At 41.4% G+C, this 17,775-nt stretch overlaps 2 protein-coding genes across 4 annotated transcripts in view; both read right to left on the bottom strand.

Moving 5' to 3' along the window:
- KCNIP1 (potassium voltage-gated channel interacting protein 1) overlaps window positions 1–10,114 on the bottom strand; it is a 477,263-nt gene extending 467,149 nt beyond the window's left edge. Inside the window, exon 1 of the mRNA XM_077924437.1 lies at window positions 10,091–10,114. The gene's annotated coding sequence lies outside the window, so the exon portion shown is untranslated. The remainder of the gene's footprint in view (window positions 1–10,090) is intronic.
- C2H5orf58 (chromosome 2 C5orf58 homolog) overlaps window positions 1,348–17,775 on the bottom strand; it is a 91,002-nt gene continuing 74,574 nt past the window's right edge. For 2 of the 3 annotated variants that reach the window (XM_077924439.1, XM_077924440.1), the window contains exon 4: window positions 6,996–7,302. In XM_077924439.1, coding sequence (XP_077780565.1) covers window positions 7,254–7,302 — 49 coding nt within the window. In that variant the 3' untranslated portion in view covers window positions 6,996–7,253. Of the gene's footprint in view, window positions 1,907–6,995; window positions 7,303–17,775 lie in introns of those variants that run through there. The other variant, XM_028717522.2, reaches the window with a different exon arrangement.

The raw sequence follows: 17,775 nt of genomic DNA, 5'->3' as shown, positions 1-17,775 counted from the left end.
GCAAATTTTGACCAAAAAATGTGTGAAGCGACCTGCCATTAAACACTTTAACTCCAAGAATCACAGCCTGTCTGACTAACCAATAATTGCTAAAGAAATGCCAACAGACTCAGCGCTGTTAGCAAAAAGAGAAAACTTAGGGATGTACATGCTGGTCACATTGACACTACATGGCTACAACCTAGAGGACAGTGCCAGCATCACTTAGCTTCAGCAAATGAAGGTCTTCTGAGAGTTCCATCCTCAAAGCATCATTTTGATCAGAACAACTGATGAATGCAGAAGTTGAAATGTTTTGCTACAGGAATCTAACATTGATGTTTTGTTAGTCAATGTAATAAATATTACATTAGCTACATCACACCAGGATCTAAAACAAACTTGTGTTGTTTGATGCTTGTACAGGGGTACCTCAGTTTAAGAACAGTCCTGTTTACAAACGATTTGATTTACAAACTCCGCAAAACCAGAAGTAGTGTCCCAGTTTGAGAACTTTACGTCCGTCTAAGAACAGAATCCGAACAGTGGAAGGGCACCGGCGGTGGGAGGCCTCATTAGGGAAAACGTGCCTCGGTTTAAGAATGGTTTTGGTTTAAGAACAGACTTTCGGGAAGGATTGAATTTGTAAACCGAGGTACCACTGTATTACAGCGGAACCTTGTATTACAGCGGAACCTTGACTTACGTACGGCTCTACTTACGTACGATTCCAGTTACGACCTTCAGTAGGTGCTTCAACTTATGAACTTTCCTCTCGATACAAACAGAGGCCTTGCCAGCAGCCCAGAGCTCACCCGGCTGGCTGCAGGGCAGCGCTAGGGCCTCCACCGCCGGGGAGAGGCCTCTGGTTTGCCGGAGCTCACCCCGCCGGCTGCAGAGCACATGTTTTTGTGACTGTGTGGCACCCAGTTCAACTACTGGTTGATTGTGTGACTGCATAAATGGATAAAAGCCCCCCCCCCATCCAAACAATGACTACTGTATCATCAGTGCACGTAAGAAAATACTGTAAATGTTATTTTTTTTCATTTACAATACTGTCTTATTTACTTTATAGTACAGTACATTGATTATTGCCTTCATTTTATGGATCTATAGTCTCATTAGACAGTAAAATCTGTATTAAATTGCTGTTTTAGGGGGTGTTTTTCATGGTCTAGAATGGATCAATTTACTTTTCCATTACTTTCTATGGAAAAGTGCGCCTCTACTTATGTATGTTTCTAGTTATGACCGGGCTTCCGGAACGGATTATGGTTGTAAGTAGAGGTTCCACTGTACTATCTGTCCTTAATTAAGGGTGGTATATTAATTCTTTAAATAAATAATAATAATTTAGTACCTTTATGTAACTTGCTCTTTATGTTGCTGACAACATTTGTTCCCAAGTAAAGAAAGATATTATTTTTATCTTTTTTAATGGAAAGACAAATCTCATTTGTGCAAACTCCAGCAGAATACAGTCACAACATATCAGCATAATACTGCATAAGCAATTCATTTAATGTGTGCTTTAAAAACAAAACTGAATTATTTCAGATTACCATTGTCTTAGTTGGGGCTTAGATGCAAAATAAACAGAACACCTCTCAGCAGTAAAAATGCTAAGATGAAGCAGCAGAACTAAATCCAGGACTAGAAGCAGGCAGGCACACAAGGATGGAGTAGAGTGCATGATGATCAATGGAACTCAGTGCTGCCAATAGTTCAAACAAATTCAGGCTGGCACAAATGTGAGGCCAATTAAGGAAGCCAGAAAAGTGTTTGCATCATTGAAAAGAAGCAAGGCTCTTTTCAAGAGGAGAAAAAAAATCAAGAACAGCATGAAAAGAAGTGTTGGACCTCACAGCTCCATGAAGCCTATTTGTAGCTCCGTTTCAAAGTGGTCAGTCATCTGAAATAAGGCCTGTGGGGGAACAGGAGAAATTAAAGCTGAGTATATGCCAATATACGGTAGTTCAAATTGCCTGCATCAAATTGTCTTCTGCAGTTGGCATTTCTTCAGTCATCCAGTCAAAAACAAGGGGGAAAGCAGCCTAAAAAGCTATGTTTTAACAGTGATACATAGACACTGTTCATCCCTGTAATACAAATGTAACACCAGCAAAGACCAACAGTGGGAAAAGCCCAATCTTCTTCCAATTTTTCTGCTAACAACATGGCAGCCTTCCTTCCTATAAGGATCCTAGTGTTTGTCATATGTGTTTATCACTTTTCATAATAAGGACACCAGACAGTATAAGAGTGCACACCATAAATTTCAGCGCCTTGCAATTTAGCTACCCCCAGTTCAAGCAGAAACTATAATTTGTGATCTGAGCAATCAAGAACAGCAGAACATAACTCCTTAACCAGGACAAGATAAAGAACTGCCCTCCTAAACTGCAACCACAATTACCTAGTTTTATTTTCCAGCATGCAGCAAACATCTGAGAATGGTGGGAGCTGATCACATCAAAAACCAGCACAATGTAGTGGCTCAGGTTTCAGGAGACTTGAGTTTCAATCCCTACCTGTCAGAGTTGTTGTGGTTATAAAGAGGAGATATAACCCTGAGCTTCTTACAGTGTGAATGTAATGTTGTGCAACTTAGTCCAGAGGAAACATCTTACACAGAATAATAATTATTCAGAGGCAACATCTTATTCAGAATAATCCAAGTGCAAAGCTACGTTAATGATAAACGCTGACTATAAAGTATCAACTTTTGAAATGCAATTTTATAAGACATCACTCTTTGCAGGATTTCAGCTATTTTGGGCAATATGTATTAGCACCTCGGCAATGCTTAGCTGCATCGGTCTTTTCACCACTCTTCTGAAAAGCTACTGTACCGTGCCTCCCATTTAGAGAGTTACCATTAATCATTCTTACTTTAAATCTCGTAACTACTTAAGTTATCAGCAGTTGATGTAGTCCATCCTCTTTCCTTGGAAAGGAAAATATTAGAAAACTGGCAACGCAACAAAATTAGAAGCTCACTGAAAAATGAGAGTAAGGGTAGATTTGTAATTCTGTGTGAATTTAAACTTCCCAAGTGGAAATACTCCATGAATATTCATTTCAAGGAGAACACGGACTTACAATCCTGATGTGTTTTCTGCCTGTATCCATTTTAAAAAATCTGGAACTGTGCTAACAGCTGTAGACCAACATTTAATGTGACGGTATCAACCACACCTGGCTCTTCCACAGTAAAATATCTAATATAAACCAGTCCATTCAGGAAACAGCCCATACCATACTACCATTGCCATTCTCCATGACATGAGAGACAGGTGAAAAGAGATAAACACAAGATGAATATCGATAGGGTAAGAGAAGAAGCCAGCAGCCAAGGATGGAGCTGTATCACATTCTTTACAACGGGGAAAAGAAACCAACAGGCCTCCAGATGCTCTAGGCCAGGCACGTCCAACTCTCTAGAGGCTGTGATCTACTCCCAGTATAAAACAACTGGCAGTGATCTACCCATTGTAATGGGGGCGGGAGGCCAAGATTGTGAGCTCTTTTTAGGGGAGGTTAAAGTTGCTGAGCTTTTTTTAGAGGAGGATTCAAAGCTGCTGAGCTTGGGGGGGGGGGCAAGTTGTTTAGCTTTTTTGGGAGGGGAGGCTTCAGTTGTGGAGCTTTTTTTTACAGGAGGCAAAAGTTCCAGAGCTTCTTATTTTTGGGGGGGGGGGGGGAGACAATAAACGCTAAATAGCAACGGCACTATTAACTATTAATAGCACTATTAACAAATGTACTCAGCAAAATACACGAAAGCTTAGTAGCGCTAACAACCACCCAATTCATGTAACAGACGGACAGAGCAAGGGCGGCAGGGGGAGGAGACTTTCAGAACAATACTTTCTGCTACCGGAGATTGGAAGTAAGCCGCAATCGACCACGACTGACCACGATCACTCATGATTGACCTGTTGGACCTACAATTTCCACCATTCCTGTCCATTTGTCCTGCCAGCTGGGTAGTTGTGAGTCCACCCAGAGGGTTATTCTCTTTCCGTGGACAAATATATTCTTTATTTAAAAGGTTATATTCACAGCACCTCCACTTCAAGGAAATCAGGTGGCAAGCTTATAAAAGAATTTTGCCCAAGAGACCGACTATCATCAGAATTAACACTGCATAAGGCAGCTCATAAACCATGCTGAAAGCCATTTAGTCTGAGGGAAGAACTGCATGGCAGGATCTGTTTTGTCCTCATGGCATGGGCATTGCACTTGGATGTTAACTAGGGGATTGAAGTGAGAGAGAGAAAAGAGTGTTTCCAGAAATGAACTGCTGTTTATATCAACTGTAACTTGAATACCATATGCTTGAACTTGCTTTCTCCTCATGTGTCATAATTTAATTTTGACCACCTTCTTGCTGATTTTTGGAAGCTGCTCTGAGAGTCTTTTTGGCTATAGGGGGGAATATTAATCAAACAAACAAACAAATAAATAAATAAATACACTTTATCACAATTGCAATACAGGAATGCTAAAAGCTCCCTGAATGCAGTTGATCATACCTACCTCTTTGTCAAACAGTATTGCCTTTCATAGAAGGAGGAGTTTCAGATTATGCCAATAAAGTGCCAAATTCTACATTGGATCACTGTCCTGACTGAAATAAAGCAAAAATATGCTTCTACTATCACTGATTCCTGCTGATGTTCTCATCACATCTGCAGTTACTTCCTTTGGCTGACTAGGAAAACACAGCAGCAGTTACATACTTGCATAGACTGGATATTTTATAGGAATACATTGGCCATACAAGAAGAAGAAGAGTTTGGATTTGATATCCCGCCTTTCACTCCCCTTCAGGAGTCTCAAAGCGGCTAACATTCTCCTTTCCCTTCCTCCCCCACAACAAACACTCTGTGAGGTGAGTGGGGCTGAGAGACTGCAAAGAAGTGTGACTGGCCCAAGGTCACCCAGCAGCTGCATGTGGAGGAGTGGAGATGCGAACCCAGTTCCCCAGATTAGGAGACTACCATTCTTAACCATTACACCACACTGGCTCCACATTACATATTACCAGATTACAGATTACACACTACAGATTACATATCACAGTTCCTCTGTTATACTTAGTAGAGATCAATCGTATTTGTTACACAAGTACAAAGAACATCCCTTATCACCACAAGCATGAAGGCAACAAACATTATAAAATTAATCCAAACATTATATGCTGTTAATTATAGTATTACATTTGTAAATATTACACAGCTCATCTGTTCACCGGGTGGGAGGGGGAGAGCAGATGAAAAGACTGGGAGGGCTTTATTTCACCGGAGCAGATAATTAGGCAATTAAAATGAAACGTAGGCAAAAATTACCAGCTGCCAGAAACTTAGAATGCATAATAGAAACTAAACATACACACAAAAAATCCCATGCATTGATCCTGAAGTGGTAGCTTTAACAAGGACTTTCAGGAGCAAAGAAAGAGTGCAGGTTACTTAAGCTACAGAAATTTCTCCAACTTTGAGAAAGAAGATCCCAGATGAGTCATCAACTAAATAGCTCTCTGCTCGTACTACATTATACAAATGATCTCTTTTGAATTATCAACCTTGGGTACTTTTATGGACCTTTTCGAACAATACTAAATAATGGCCAGAATATCCTAAACCTTGGCCCAGGTACTGGTACATATTTCAATTACTGGTTATGCATTTATGGGGAGTGGGCTCTACACACATCTGCTGTGGACTTCCAAGAGGTGGTGGCTCATGCACAGGCCTGTTGCATCTGCATATAGGGCACTGATGAGTTACAAATTCCAGAAACCGTTCCAAGTGCAAAGAATGCATATTTCTCCCCCACTTTTATAAGCTGCAATGCAAGAGTCAGAAACAGGACTACCTGTTTTCCGTAGTGGTATTGGTTCAAGGAAGAGTTCCTTGGAAGGATTATTCACTTCTAGACTGATGGGTGTCCTCCACTTGCAACCAAAGCCCTGAGCAGACCTACCCCCTCCTTATCACTGCTGTTAATGCTGCTGCTTGTTCACTGTTCCTGAAGCAAGTTTGCCCTCACTCTCCTCACTTGATTATGGCAGTGAACAGACAGCTGGGAGGAGAGGCAGCAGCCAAGTAGCTTTTGGAGTTCCCTTCAGCACATACCTGAAAATACTGATCCCTGACGGTAGATGACATTTCCCTTCCAGCTGCAGCGCTTTACACCACATCAAATGCCACTTCCCAGAGAGTCTGCAGAAGGAATTGGGGCTCCAACAAGCATTGGTGCACACCAACACATGCAGTCACGGACTGCAAGTAATCTGTGTAAGAACAGCAGTCCATTTACTTGGGCTCTAGGATTTGCAGCTCTTAACCTCAACTTTTACAAGCCATAGCATTAAAACTAGCAATGGATCTCATAGAATGTTGACTGAAAGTATGGCATATCATTCTGTGGTTTGAGCGATTTTTACTATTTTTGTACAATTTGTGCTTGAAAGAGGCAATGTGGAAAAACATGTCTGTACCACTGGGGTATGTATGGAAGTGAGAGCTGGACCATAAAGAAGGCTGATCGCCGAAGAATTGATGCTTTTGAATTATGGTGCTGGAGGAGACTCTTGAGAGTCCCATGGACTGCAAGAAGATCAAACGCATCCATTCTTAAGGAAATCAGACCTGGGTGCTCACTGGAAGGACAGATCGTGAAGTTGAGGCTCCAGTACTTTGGCCACCTCATGAGAAGAGAAGACTCCCTGGAAAAGACCCTGATGTTGGGAAAGATGGAGGGCACAAGGAGAAGGGGACGACAGAGGATGAGATGGTTGGATAGTGTTCTCGAAGCTACAAACATGAGCCTGACCAAACTGCGGGAGGCGGTGGAAGACAGGAGTGCCTGGCGTGCTCTGGTCCATGGGGTCACGAAGAGTCGGACACGACTAAACGACTAAACAACAACAACACCACTGGGGTGAAGGGGGTGGGTGGGTGGGGATGGTACAGATCTCTTTGGATTTGCATTATATCCAGGAGCAATCAGTTTAGTAAATAAACAGAATATCCTAAGTGTCTGAAGAAGAAACATTTTCTGGAATATACAGTTCTCATCCCATCAGGTAATCACAGTTAGTTAATTGTAATGCCATCATTTACCCAGGACTGCTTTTCTCTTCAAGATGTTTAATCCATTAAATAAGTGTTTATTTAACTTTTTAGTTTCCTAACTTATTATATGAGAATGTTCAATTTTAATTACATCAGATACTTGAGAGACATTTTAAAATCAACTTGTTCCTACTGTTTATGCCTTCCTAAGTCTGTATCTTCCAGTCTGAAAGTCATGCTGCAAAGGAAAGGCACTATTAAAGTTTCAAAAGTTTGATTCCTTGGAGACCACAAACATCTAATGTTTGCAGCTTTGAAGTTGGATGTTGCCAGAAAACAGAAATGACTAAGTCAGAGCACACATCATCATTTCAAACAAGAGATGAGCAATGGGACCATGATTCCAGTGTTATAAAGCAACATACATTTTCTAGTCATTTGTACTGGTTAGAGGGTCTCAAACTCATGCATGACCAATGTGAAGCATAATCTATAAATTCATTACAAGAATTCATGTGCAGAAGCCCAGCAGGTTTGGAGCTTCAACACACACCTATTACCAATATTGTTTTCAGGGGAACCATAATCATTAGATGGCACAAACCCCATTGTAGTCTCAATACACCAATATCCCAAAATCAATCTGAAGTAGTTCTGCATCCTCCACATCCCTTTATATGCTTCTATGATATTAGCATTGTAGTTATCAGTACATTTACTAGGCAGCACACATCATTTAACTCATGGGAACTTCTCAGTAAACATCTTAGGCTCAGGCTACACACACACACACACACACACACACACACACGAACTCTGTCTGCTTGAGTTTATTACATAATCCATATACATAATCACATACTGTATAATAAATTGACCTTTGCACTCCATTGCCAACTATGCTTCACCTTCACCTTTTCCCCCTCAGGGATACTAAATTTATCCTAATTTTGTTAGTGTTGAATGACAAATTTCCTCATTTTTTTGAAGATATCAAAGGTGAGCATGGAGGTTGCTGGTCTAATGAGGGATCAATCTGCTAAAATTGTATTAAATCAATTGTTTGGAACCATAATGCAGCGAGGATTCTTGGGTCCTCTTGCCTAAGGCATCATCTGGCACTTTGAAAGACCCATATCTCTTCAAGGAGTCCGCTGAGGATTCCTGAACCTTGTGGTTATACCTACCCTCTCTAAGCACCCCAACAGTGATATCTGTGAGAAGATGAAGCAGCATCCTGCCTGTGCCTTCTGTTCTCCCTCAGGGCAGTTGTGCTTAGAGGGGAGGGCTATCATGCAGTTTGCCATGGTAAGGAAAAGGGGGGGTCAATGAGAGTGTCTTGTCCAAGTGTCTCCCGAAACCTTTCCCCTAGGTGGCTGGCACACCTGACATTCAGAAAGAGACCAACTTCACTGAAGGACAAAAGGGGCAGGGGCGGGGAGAAATCACCAAGTTCAAAGTTTTAAGAACACACACAACTTCTTTCCACCATAGAAGTAGGAATTAGTACACTGGTGTACTGGCAGCCTGAATCCATGGGGGAAGAATGCCACCACTTCTTTTCTCAGCACTGACATGCAATTTTTCTTGCAAACTTTTTTTCAGTGCTTCTGTATGAAAAGGCACCTTGGTGATGATAAAGAACTGCCACCGCCTGATAGTTATAACAAGTTTTAAATTGTTTGGTTTTCATTTCTCTCAGCTGGCCTTATGCTCAACAGTCTTCATACAAAGGAAGAAAGGAAACAGCAAGAGAATAAGTAGAGAAACATGGAAATCGTAATGTTTTGTATAAACTGACTTGGAAATCACGAGAGGAACCAGCCATTATTGGATTTTTGAATCTGTTCATTACAAATACAAAGGAATCAAATGAATTAATTCCCCAATCTGTACTAGAAGAGGATGTGCTAATACATTATATCTTGGTATTTGTCACCAGCTGTTAACATACATCCCCAGGTACACATTAAGTTATTTCTGTGGGAAAATAATATCCAAAACAAACACACAGTTCCCCCACAACCACTAACACCAAAATAGTACATATGAGGTTTCAAACTTCTCAAGAAACATTCCTTCATTTTTCTGATAATGTACCTAATGTGTTTTTAAAGCTTTATGCTCTTTTATTGAAATAAACTCATCAGGTAACCATAATGAGACTCAACAGCTGCATTAAACACACATGTGATCCTGTTTTTAAAATGGGTTCAAGCCAATAAACTTTAGAGAAGTCTCAACTAGATATTTGAAGCAGTTGAGGTCTGAATGCACAGGACACTTAAGAAAATTAAAGCACTTTCCCTGTTCCTAAAGTTCAGACAAACAACAGCCAATGAAAATTTCACTCTTTAAAATGATTTTTGAAAAAAGGCATTGATTTCAATACATTCAGGGACTATCCCCATTTCTGTAGCTGGGGAGAGAAAGGAGAAAGTGGAGGTAAACAGGAAAGAGAAGGCTTTGACCCATCTAAAAATAAACAGATTCAGTGAACTGATTCACACTTCACTCTAGATACTGCAAGCGTGCAAGAATAATAGCTTTTGAAGCAATGCCTGCAATAACTAATGTCCCAGATTTAGAACTAAAGGTTTTTAGAGACACACACTACCACTTGCAACACGACAAATTCTCAATCAAGTACACTATTAAGATACTAATCTGACACTAGAGCAGAACACTTTGCCAAACCTTTTTATTTTGTGTACACTAGCAAGCAGTGACTTCCTACAACTGCACAAAAACCTGCTTGTAGAACCAACACCTCCCCCCCCAAAAAAAAACATGAATGAAAACACTGCAGCCTGAATGTCTCAGAGCCCACAACTACCTCTCCGAAGTTACAAACAGTTATGTAAGGCTAACCAGCATCACTTCCATCCTTCACTGCACATGACTTCACTCTAGGAAACAACGTCCCCAAAGGGACCTGGCTAATTTCAGCCGTAATAAAAGCCCCAATTGGCAACAGCGGTTCCCCATTCCCCACAGTTTACAGAAGACAGAATTCCTTTCATTACCTTTGTTGAGGGTCCCTGTGATGAGTTTAAAGATGGTTTGGGCAAATTTAACAATTCCATGTTTACATCTCTTCGAACAGTCACTCATGGTTGACCGAAGAGGAGGGAAGCTCTTCTCTTCTCTCTCTCTCTCTCTCTCTCTCTCTCTCTCTCTCTCTTCTTCAGGAAAGTCCCTTTCCAACTTAGATGGTACAGAAGTCTGATCTGAGGTTCCAGTGGCAGCAGCAGCAGCAGTAGCAGCAGCACCTCTGTGCTGAAATGGATTTCTCTAAAGCTTTCAGGGAAAGGTTGCAGTAGAGGCTTGTTTGTATAGTCTGTGTTAAAGGTACAGCTCACCCCAGCAAGATTTTAACCATGCAGCCTACATTTATGCCGTAGGATGCCCTGTGGCTTTACCAATCCGGATGGTACTTGGTGCACAGGGAGCCTCTGTAGAAAGCAGCAGGGAGGAGGAGTTTGCTCATATACCAAGCTTTGCTGACTTACAGGACAGTGGTAATGCAGCAATTAATACCAAAGTCAGAAGGGGGATGGCTACTGCACTGAAATGCTGCTGTTTAAAGTGCATCTTTCTGTATACATCACATTTCTTCCCTGTAACTCTCATTCATGATTTCTGACTTAGTTCTCAGAGACGGGGGAAGTGATTTATCATGAATGAAAAGGGGTATTTTTAATTCTAAAAAACAACAACATGCAGAAGAATTTGTGCCCAGCACAGAGTGGCATGCAGTGAAAGCAAGTGACATTTCTCTCACTGAGATTACCGTGTATACAAACAATAGCTTGACTTCGAAAGCCCACTGCAGGGTTGGCTGCCTCTGCCAGCAGGAGTTAACTAACTACCCAATGACTAAGAAGACAGAGAAAAATCTCAGAAAAATCTTGCCTACTTTTGAGCATAACTGTCAACTTTCCCCTTTTCTTGCGAAGAATCCTATTCAGAATAAGGGAATTTCCCTTAAAAAGGGGGGGAAGTTGACAGCTATGCTTTTGAATTCCATTTCCACACCTAACATGCAAGTTGCCACTTACTGTCCTTCTTACTGTCCTTCTCAGTAGCTCAACTCAATTGTGGCACATGTATTCCATTGTGTGCCAAGCCATAGAGTCTCTATCCACTGGGGAGTCTGACTAACTAGGGTTTATGAATAAATGGACATCACAACTGTCTGGGATTAAAAAGGCCACAACTTTATAGATTTCAGAGGTAGGCAAATCTTTGGCATAGGCATTGGGCATGTACCCCTCTCAGCCCCGTAGTGCAGGGTCTGAGGCACGACAGGATCTGCTTGGGGAAGAGAAGGGGCCATCGCAAAATGCAGGTTTATGTGGATGGCCTGACCCTAAGTGCTGAGGAAGCTCCATGGCCCAGTCCCTACCCGCTTCAGACTCTATGGTCTGCCTTCAAGACCCCTCTAATGGGGTGCCCTGTAAACGCCGCCGCTGGAAGGGGGGTGAGTCACCACTTCACCCCTCTCCCCAAGGTTAGGAGATAGCCTAAGGATTCTGCCCAAGGCCTAGACCACCAAAGTTGTGAGTAGTGCTATGGGGAAGGCAAAAGCTGCAGTGCAGGGGAAATTCCTTCCCAGCTCCAAATATGGCAACTGTCCAAAGACCATAGCAAAGCCCACTAAGCTGGAAAGAAAAGGGGCTTAAAAGAAACAATAGAAATGTCTAAAGGGAGGGTTGCGCAAGTGACGCTCCTGGATGACTGCGCTGTAGCCTTGGCTTGCTATTACGCCTGGGAAATGTACCTGAGGGAAGACTGTGTCTCTCAGGTCCACTCCCCAAACCCCCTAGGCTGCCCTGTGTCAGCATCGCCCTTGAGCCAGTGCCACCAACTGGACTCATACACTTCAGCCCCGACTGGGCTAGGCGAGCTGGGTAGCACTTCCAGAGACCACCTTCTGCACAGGAACAGGTCAAAGTGCTGTGGACTCACAGCTTAGAGTTGTGAACACCAGATTCACTTCCACAAGAAGACAGTCGTCACACAGCAGAGTATAGCAGAGTATAGCAGAGCATAAACGACTCGGAGAGCAGCTCTGTAGAATATCTTCTTTATTCTATCTACAACTATAATACACAACTATGTACAGAGCTAAATGAGGTCTAAACGAAAAAGCTGAACTGCACTGAGTGTCTGCAGCTGCTCTTTGATGTGAGGCTGGAGCAGAATAAGTAGAGAGCAGAAACCGCCCCCTCCTCTCTGGAGAATCAGCAGAGAACATCAGCAGATTCTTGGATATGGGAGGGGTGAAATCTCCTCACCCTGGATAGGCCAATTTGAATAGTGGGCTTGTTGGATTGCCATGTGGGTCTGCGGCAGCCAGGGAGCAGCAGCAACGGCCACTGAAAAACGGTGAGGTTTCACGGGGAGATGAGGCACTGAGGTGGGCCGCCACCGCCACCGTGGAGAGAGGTAGGTGGCCATTTCAATCCCACACTTCCTCTGGAAGAACCTCATAAATTAAGCAGGTTAAGTTGCTCTTACCATTTCAAGAAAAGCTTCACCTGCTTTTTCTGATTACTGTCAAAGATGCAGGGGCAGGAAAAAAAAAACTTTACAATCTTGTCGGGTTTTGGCAAAATGCATTACAAAGTAGTTTTGGCTTGGCATGTCACAGAAGAAGGCTTCTCACATCCCAACAACTATAATATTTCCCCAGTTGTTTTGTTAGATACATAACATGCCCCCACACCCTGAAAATCATACAGGTTTCATGGAAAAACTGTCTGGGGCAGCATAATATCTCCAGCTGAATAATAGGTCTAACTTTTTGGATTCAATGGTTGCAACTTGAATGGCTATTTAGAAGTTTGGTGCTTTTAACAAATGCATGCCAGATATTTCAGAAGTGAATATTCTCATGCATCTGCTGTAGAAACCACAACTGTTGGATTTCTACTTGCCATTTAGTTATTAAACAAGGTAATAACTCTCTTTATGTATTAGAAAAAAGTAGCTTTATGAGATCCTGAACACAATAAGACCATAATCTACCAAAAGTCCCTACTCCTACCAATTTTTGTTTTGTCTTTTTGTTTGTTTTTACTTTGAGATGGATGTTTGGTAAGGAGAAATTGGCTGCTTTTAGGAAGATGCTGCCTTTTCTTGTCTGTGTCTGTGTTTGCGGGGGGGGGGGGGAGTATTTTGCCTATTTGGCAGAGTAGGGGTGAGGTTCTGAGCATTGCCAGGGTTTTCCTTCTGTGAAATGGGCATTTTATGGTGCCCATGATAGTTTCTTTGTTTAAAAAAAAACTTATGGCATCAGAGTAACTCAAATGCTGTCCTAAGAAAATATGAATTCTGGAAGCAACATAAACATGAATGTTGGAACATTGCATATTTATATATTCTGCATAATTTGGGCTCTGTCCCTTGACTATGAAAAATCTTACTCAAACTTTTTTCTTTAAAAAAGAAGAAGAAAGCAAATATTCTCTAGATGTTCAGTGCTGTGTGTTCTGTCACATTCTGACCTTTTTACATTGTGTAAAAAATATGGAACATGGCGAACATGGGTGGGTAGGCATATAGTTTATATTCAATAAAGTAGAATGGAGCAGATGACTTTCTTACAAAGTTTTTCTTCTCATTGTTACTCATTCCTGCAGGAAGAGTCTGTCAGGGAGTGCATACCACCAATGGGCAGGGCTGAAGCCAGTGAAAGGAGGTCAGAGCAAAGTGAGCAGGGCACCTTCCTCCTCACCCCCTCTCTACTTGCAATCCACATTAATTTGGGCTGAGAGGGCATGGAAATAGAATGTAGGCCGCCCTCTCTCTGCTTTAAAGTCTGCATAACACAAACCATTTGGCAAGGACATATATAAGGTTATTAGTGCAGTAAAAGCTTTACTTCCAGGTTCCAACAGAAGGTCCAAGAACATCCAAAACGTAGGGCTAGAATGATGACTGTATGTAGAGGGCTGGTCATACCCTTAGGCAGGCTTCCTCAACCTCGGCCCTCCATATGTTTTGAGACTACAATTCCCATCATGTCTGATCACTGGTCCTGCTAGCTAGGGATCATGAGAGTTGCAGGCCAAAAACATCTGGAGGGCCAAGGTTGAGGAAGCCTGCCCTTAGGCAAGTGATCTGGGATGTCACGAAACTGCAGCAGATGGTTTAATGTGTTGTTATTTTGCTATGTTTATTACTGTCAGGGAGGAGTTGCACAAATCTCTGCTTGTGGTATTTTATTTTATGCCCCAGGTGGGCAAACTAAACTTGGCTCCCTGAACTAAAGTAAAAAATTGAAACAAATTAGGGCAGAGTTAAAGACTCCCTTGTGTTGCATTCATTGTACAGCGTTGTGCCACCCCTTGCCAACAATTGGGATGAGGGGCAGGAGAGGCTAATACCTCCCCCTATTTCAAATCTTAAGTCCTCTTGTGTAGAACAAATCTTTAAAACTTAGCTGCTCTCATCTAGCAGCTCCCTGCAGCACACTCTAAGCTGTTGCATTAGATTACCCCTTACAGAAAGCAAAGACTATCTGCTTTATTATGTACATGCACAAAAGCTGCTTGCTTTTGGTTTTTAGTTTGCTGTCATGGAATCTGAGGGCATAAAGTGACTCTGGATAGTGCTAGAGAGATTCTTGTTTTAATTGCCTTGTAAGGTTGCAAATGCTTTCCAGCTTTTGAAAGGAAATATAAAATGTTGTTGTGTTTAATTTGGTCACCCGTGTGTTCTTAAAAGAGCACTTATATGGGTAATGTGTGTGTGTTGTGTAGCCTGATACTAAGGACGTATACTCAGAAGTCACAGGACTGGGCTCCAAATTAAGATGCAGCCTCACCATCTCTCACCTTTGCTAGGTAGCTTCTCTTCTATATCCAGCATTTGTCCTAAGGAGCCTATCTGCTTTGACTTAATAATGGTTAATAATCCAGTTATATACTGGATATATACTATATATGCCTCACCTTCCTTCTGTAAGAATTCAGATGAGGCTTTTAAGTTGCTGTAATAATCATGGTTATATTCTTGCTGGGCCCTGTTAGCAATGACTTGCATATTTGTTTTTATTGTCTGGTTTTATGTATTGCAATGTGGCCTTCCTTGGTGATTTTTAATATTTTGATTTGTTAGCCACCCAAAGGAACCTTCAGTGCTCATTGAATGAATAAATGAGCATACCCCAAAATAGGATTTAAATGCTTCTGCACATATTTAAAGGCTTGACATATTTTCTCTACTTTTAGAGTTTCCAGACTGTTGCTGTTTTCAAGTCGCATTTGATGCTGGCTGTGCAATTACAATTGGTCAGGAGGTCCTGCACACCAAAGTTCAATTTTTTTTGCTATAAGGAAAATGACAGGGAAAATGAACTGGATAACATTTATTATTTACTTGTTTATTTACTGAATTTCTATCCCACTTTTCATTCAAGGAGCTCAAGGTTCTCCTCCACCCCATTTTATCCTCAGAAACAACCCTGTGTGGTAGGTTGGGCTGAGAGGCAGTGACTGAACCAAGGTCACCCAGTGAGCTTCATGGCTGAATGGACTTTGAATCCAGATCTCCCAGGTTGTAGTCGCAGTCCAACACCATAACCACTACTTGCTTGACTATTTAACCAATTATTAAATAGTTCAGCTGGTTGGCATGAGCCTCTTAATCTCAGGGTCATGGGTTTGAGCCCCATGTTAGGCGAAAGATGCCTGCATAGCAGGAGGTTGGGTTAATTAACTTCATGGTCCCTTCCAACTCTACAATTCTATATTATATGACACAACATCATGCCTGCAAAACAAATTCGGATGAATGCTCAATGGATAGGTCACCTGGAAACATCCATAATCAGAATATGCATCCAAATTTCCTAAAGTTTGGGACCAGCATACTAGTCAGTGGAAAGAGGTGGGACTTGATCTGCTTTAAAAGTGGAGGACTCAAATACTCTGGCCCATGCACATAGAACCCTTTAACTAATTATGCTGTTTTAAATATGCATTTTATAGTTGACTTCCTTTAGTAGCATTTTCTTCTGAAATGTTTAAGATAGTGTTGTTTTGTTAACTTTGCTTCATTAAATGTGCATTCTGTAGTTGACCTCCTTTGTAATGTTTTATTCTGAAATCTTTAAGGCACTATTTTAGTTTCCTATTAATTATGTTGCTTTGAATATATACTTTATATATGACTTTCTTCAGTAATGTTTTATTCTGGATTGTTTTATCTGATGTTTCAAGGTAAGCTGTAAATCATTTGAGGGTTTTTAATTAAAAATAAAAATCAGTACAGTATAGAAATGAAGTGAATAATAATAACGCCTGGCCCAACATTGCAGTCCAGTAGACACCTACCTGCAAGAAAGCCCTACTTAGCTCAGTGGAACTTGCTTCCAAGTAATCATGAGAAGGATTGAGTGGTACAATGTATACAACAGAAAGTATTTGTGAAATAAATCTTGTAATCATTGCATTTTCAAGTTGGGCTTAACCATAGGTATTGATGAACCTTCTGACATTTTAGAATCTTCATTATTTTTATGGCACCTGGATAGCCTTTGTGAAACTCATCGTCTAGCCTCTTCAGAATTCTCTGCTAAAGCAACCCTGATTTACTTCATGCTTGGGATTTCTGCCAGGGGAGTGCTTAAGTATTGAGCTGTTTGGGTATTAAGTAGCATGCAGGTGAATAAATGTCTTGTTGGCAATTGAGGACTCCATGTACAGCACTGCCAAGTAGCCTAACATTCCTGCCATTACACTTAATCAACAAAATTGACACCTGCAAAATCATTTCTCTCTTATATAACATTTCTTTCCAGAATAAGTACCTTGAAAAGGAAGGCTTAACATAAACTAATGGTGGTTGAGAGATAGACTACTAACTCCCTGAAGGTAATAACAATGTTGACACTTAAACAGAGATGAGTAATCCCAAAGGGCTTTGCATACTTTGAAAGCTCTTACCCTGAAGCATGCTGGTTAGGATTATTTTATCCTTTGGCATGTGTAGGATTGTTTGCTTGGGGGTATATTGGCTGTATTCCAGCCTCAATCATTAGTTTCATCATTTTCAAGTTTTACTGAAGGTTCAGTTAGAGATTTTTCTCTCCCCCGCCCCTCCAATTTCCCTCCCGGGCTGGCTGCGGTTGTTCTGTTCTGTCTGTGTGCATGAGAAAGAGGATATGTGCACAGTATCTTTACCATTAGCAAAAGGTAATCATAGACAGGCAAAAATTCTATTCTTGGAGGAAAAATGAATAAAAGTGCTACAGAAATTTATCAGAAGCAAAATCTGAGTCATATTGTGGATCTGGAAATATATACTGTAGATGGATAGTTCAGTTGGTTAGAGCATTGTGCTGATAAAACCAAGGTTGCAGGTTCAGTCCCCGTAAGGGACAGATGCATATTCCTGCATTTCTGGGGGTTGGACTAGATGATCCACAGGGTCCCTTCCAACTCTATGATTCTATCATTCAAAAGTTCTGGGTATCTAGCTAGACTCTGTCTTGCTTCCTTCAGATCTATGGCACATTCATCAATAAATCAATAGATCAATAGTTCTCAATTGTTTCTACGCTTTCAATGATCATTAGGGATCTGCAACAAAATACTGCATTCATTTGAATTCTTACTCCCTAACAAGAGCATTCCTGTTCAAGGTTTTAGCTAGCCATGCTCTCCTTCAATATGCTAAGGGCCAAACTCAGCTAACTAAT

The sequence above is a fragment of the Podarcis muralis genome, chromosome 2 (assembly GCF_964188315.1).
Source record: "Podarcis muralis chromosome 2, rPodMur119.hap1.1, whole genome shotgun sequence".
Taxonomy (NCBI): domain Eukaryota; kingdom Metazoa; phylum Chordata; class Lepidosauria; order Squamata; family Lacertidae; genus Podarcis; species Podarcis muralis.
This window is presented reverse-complemented; position numbering and strand designations above follow the sequence as displayed.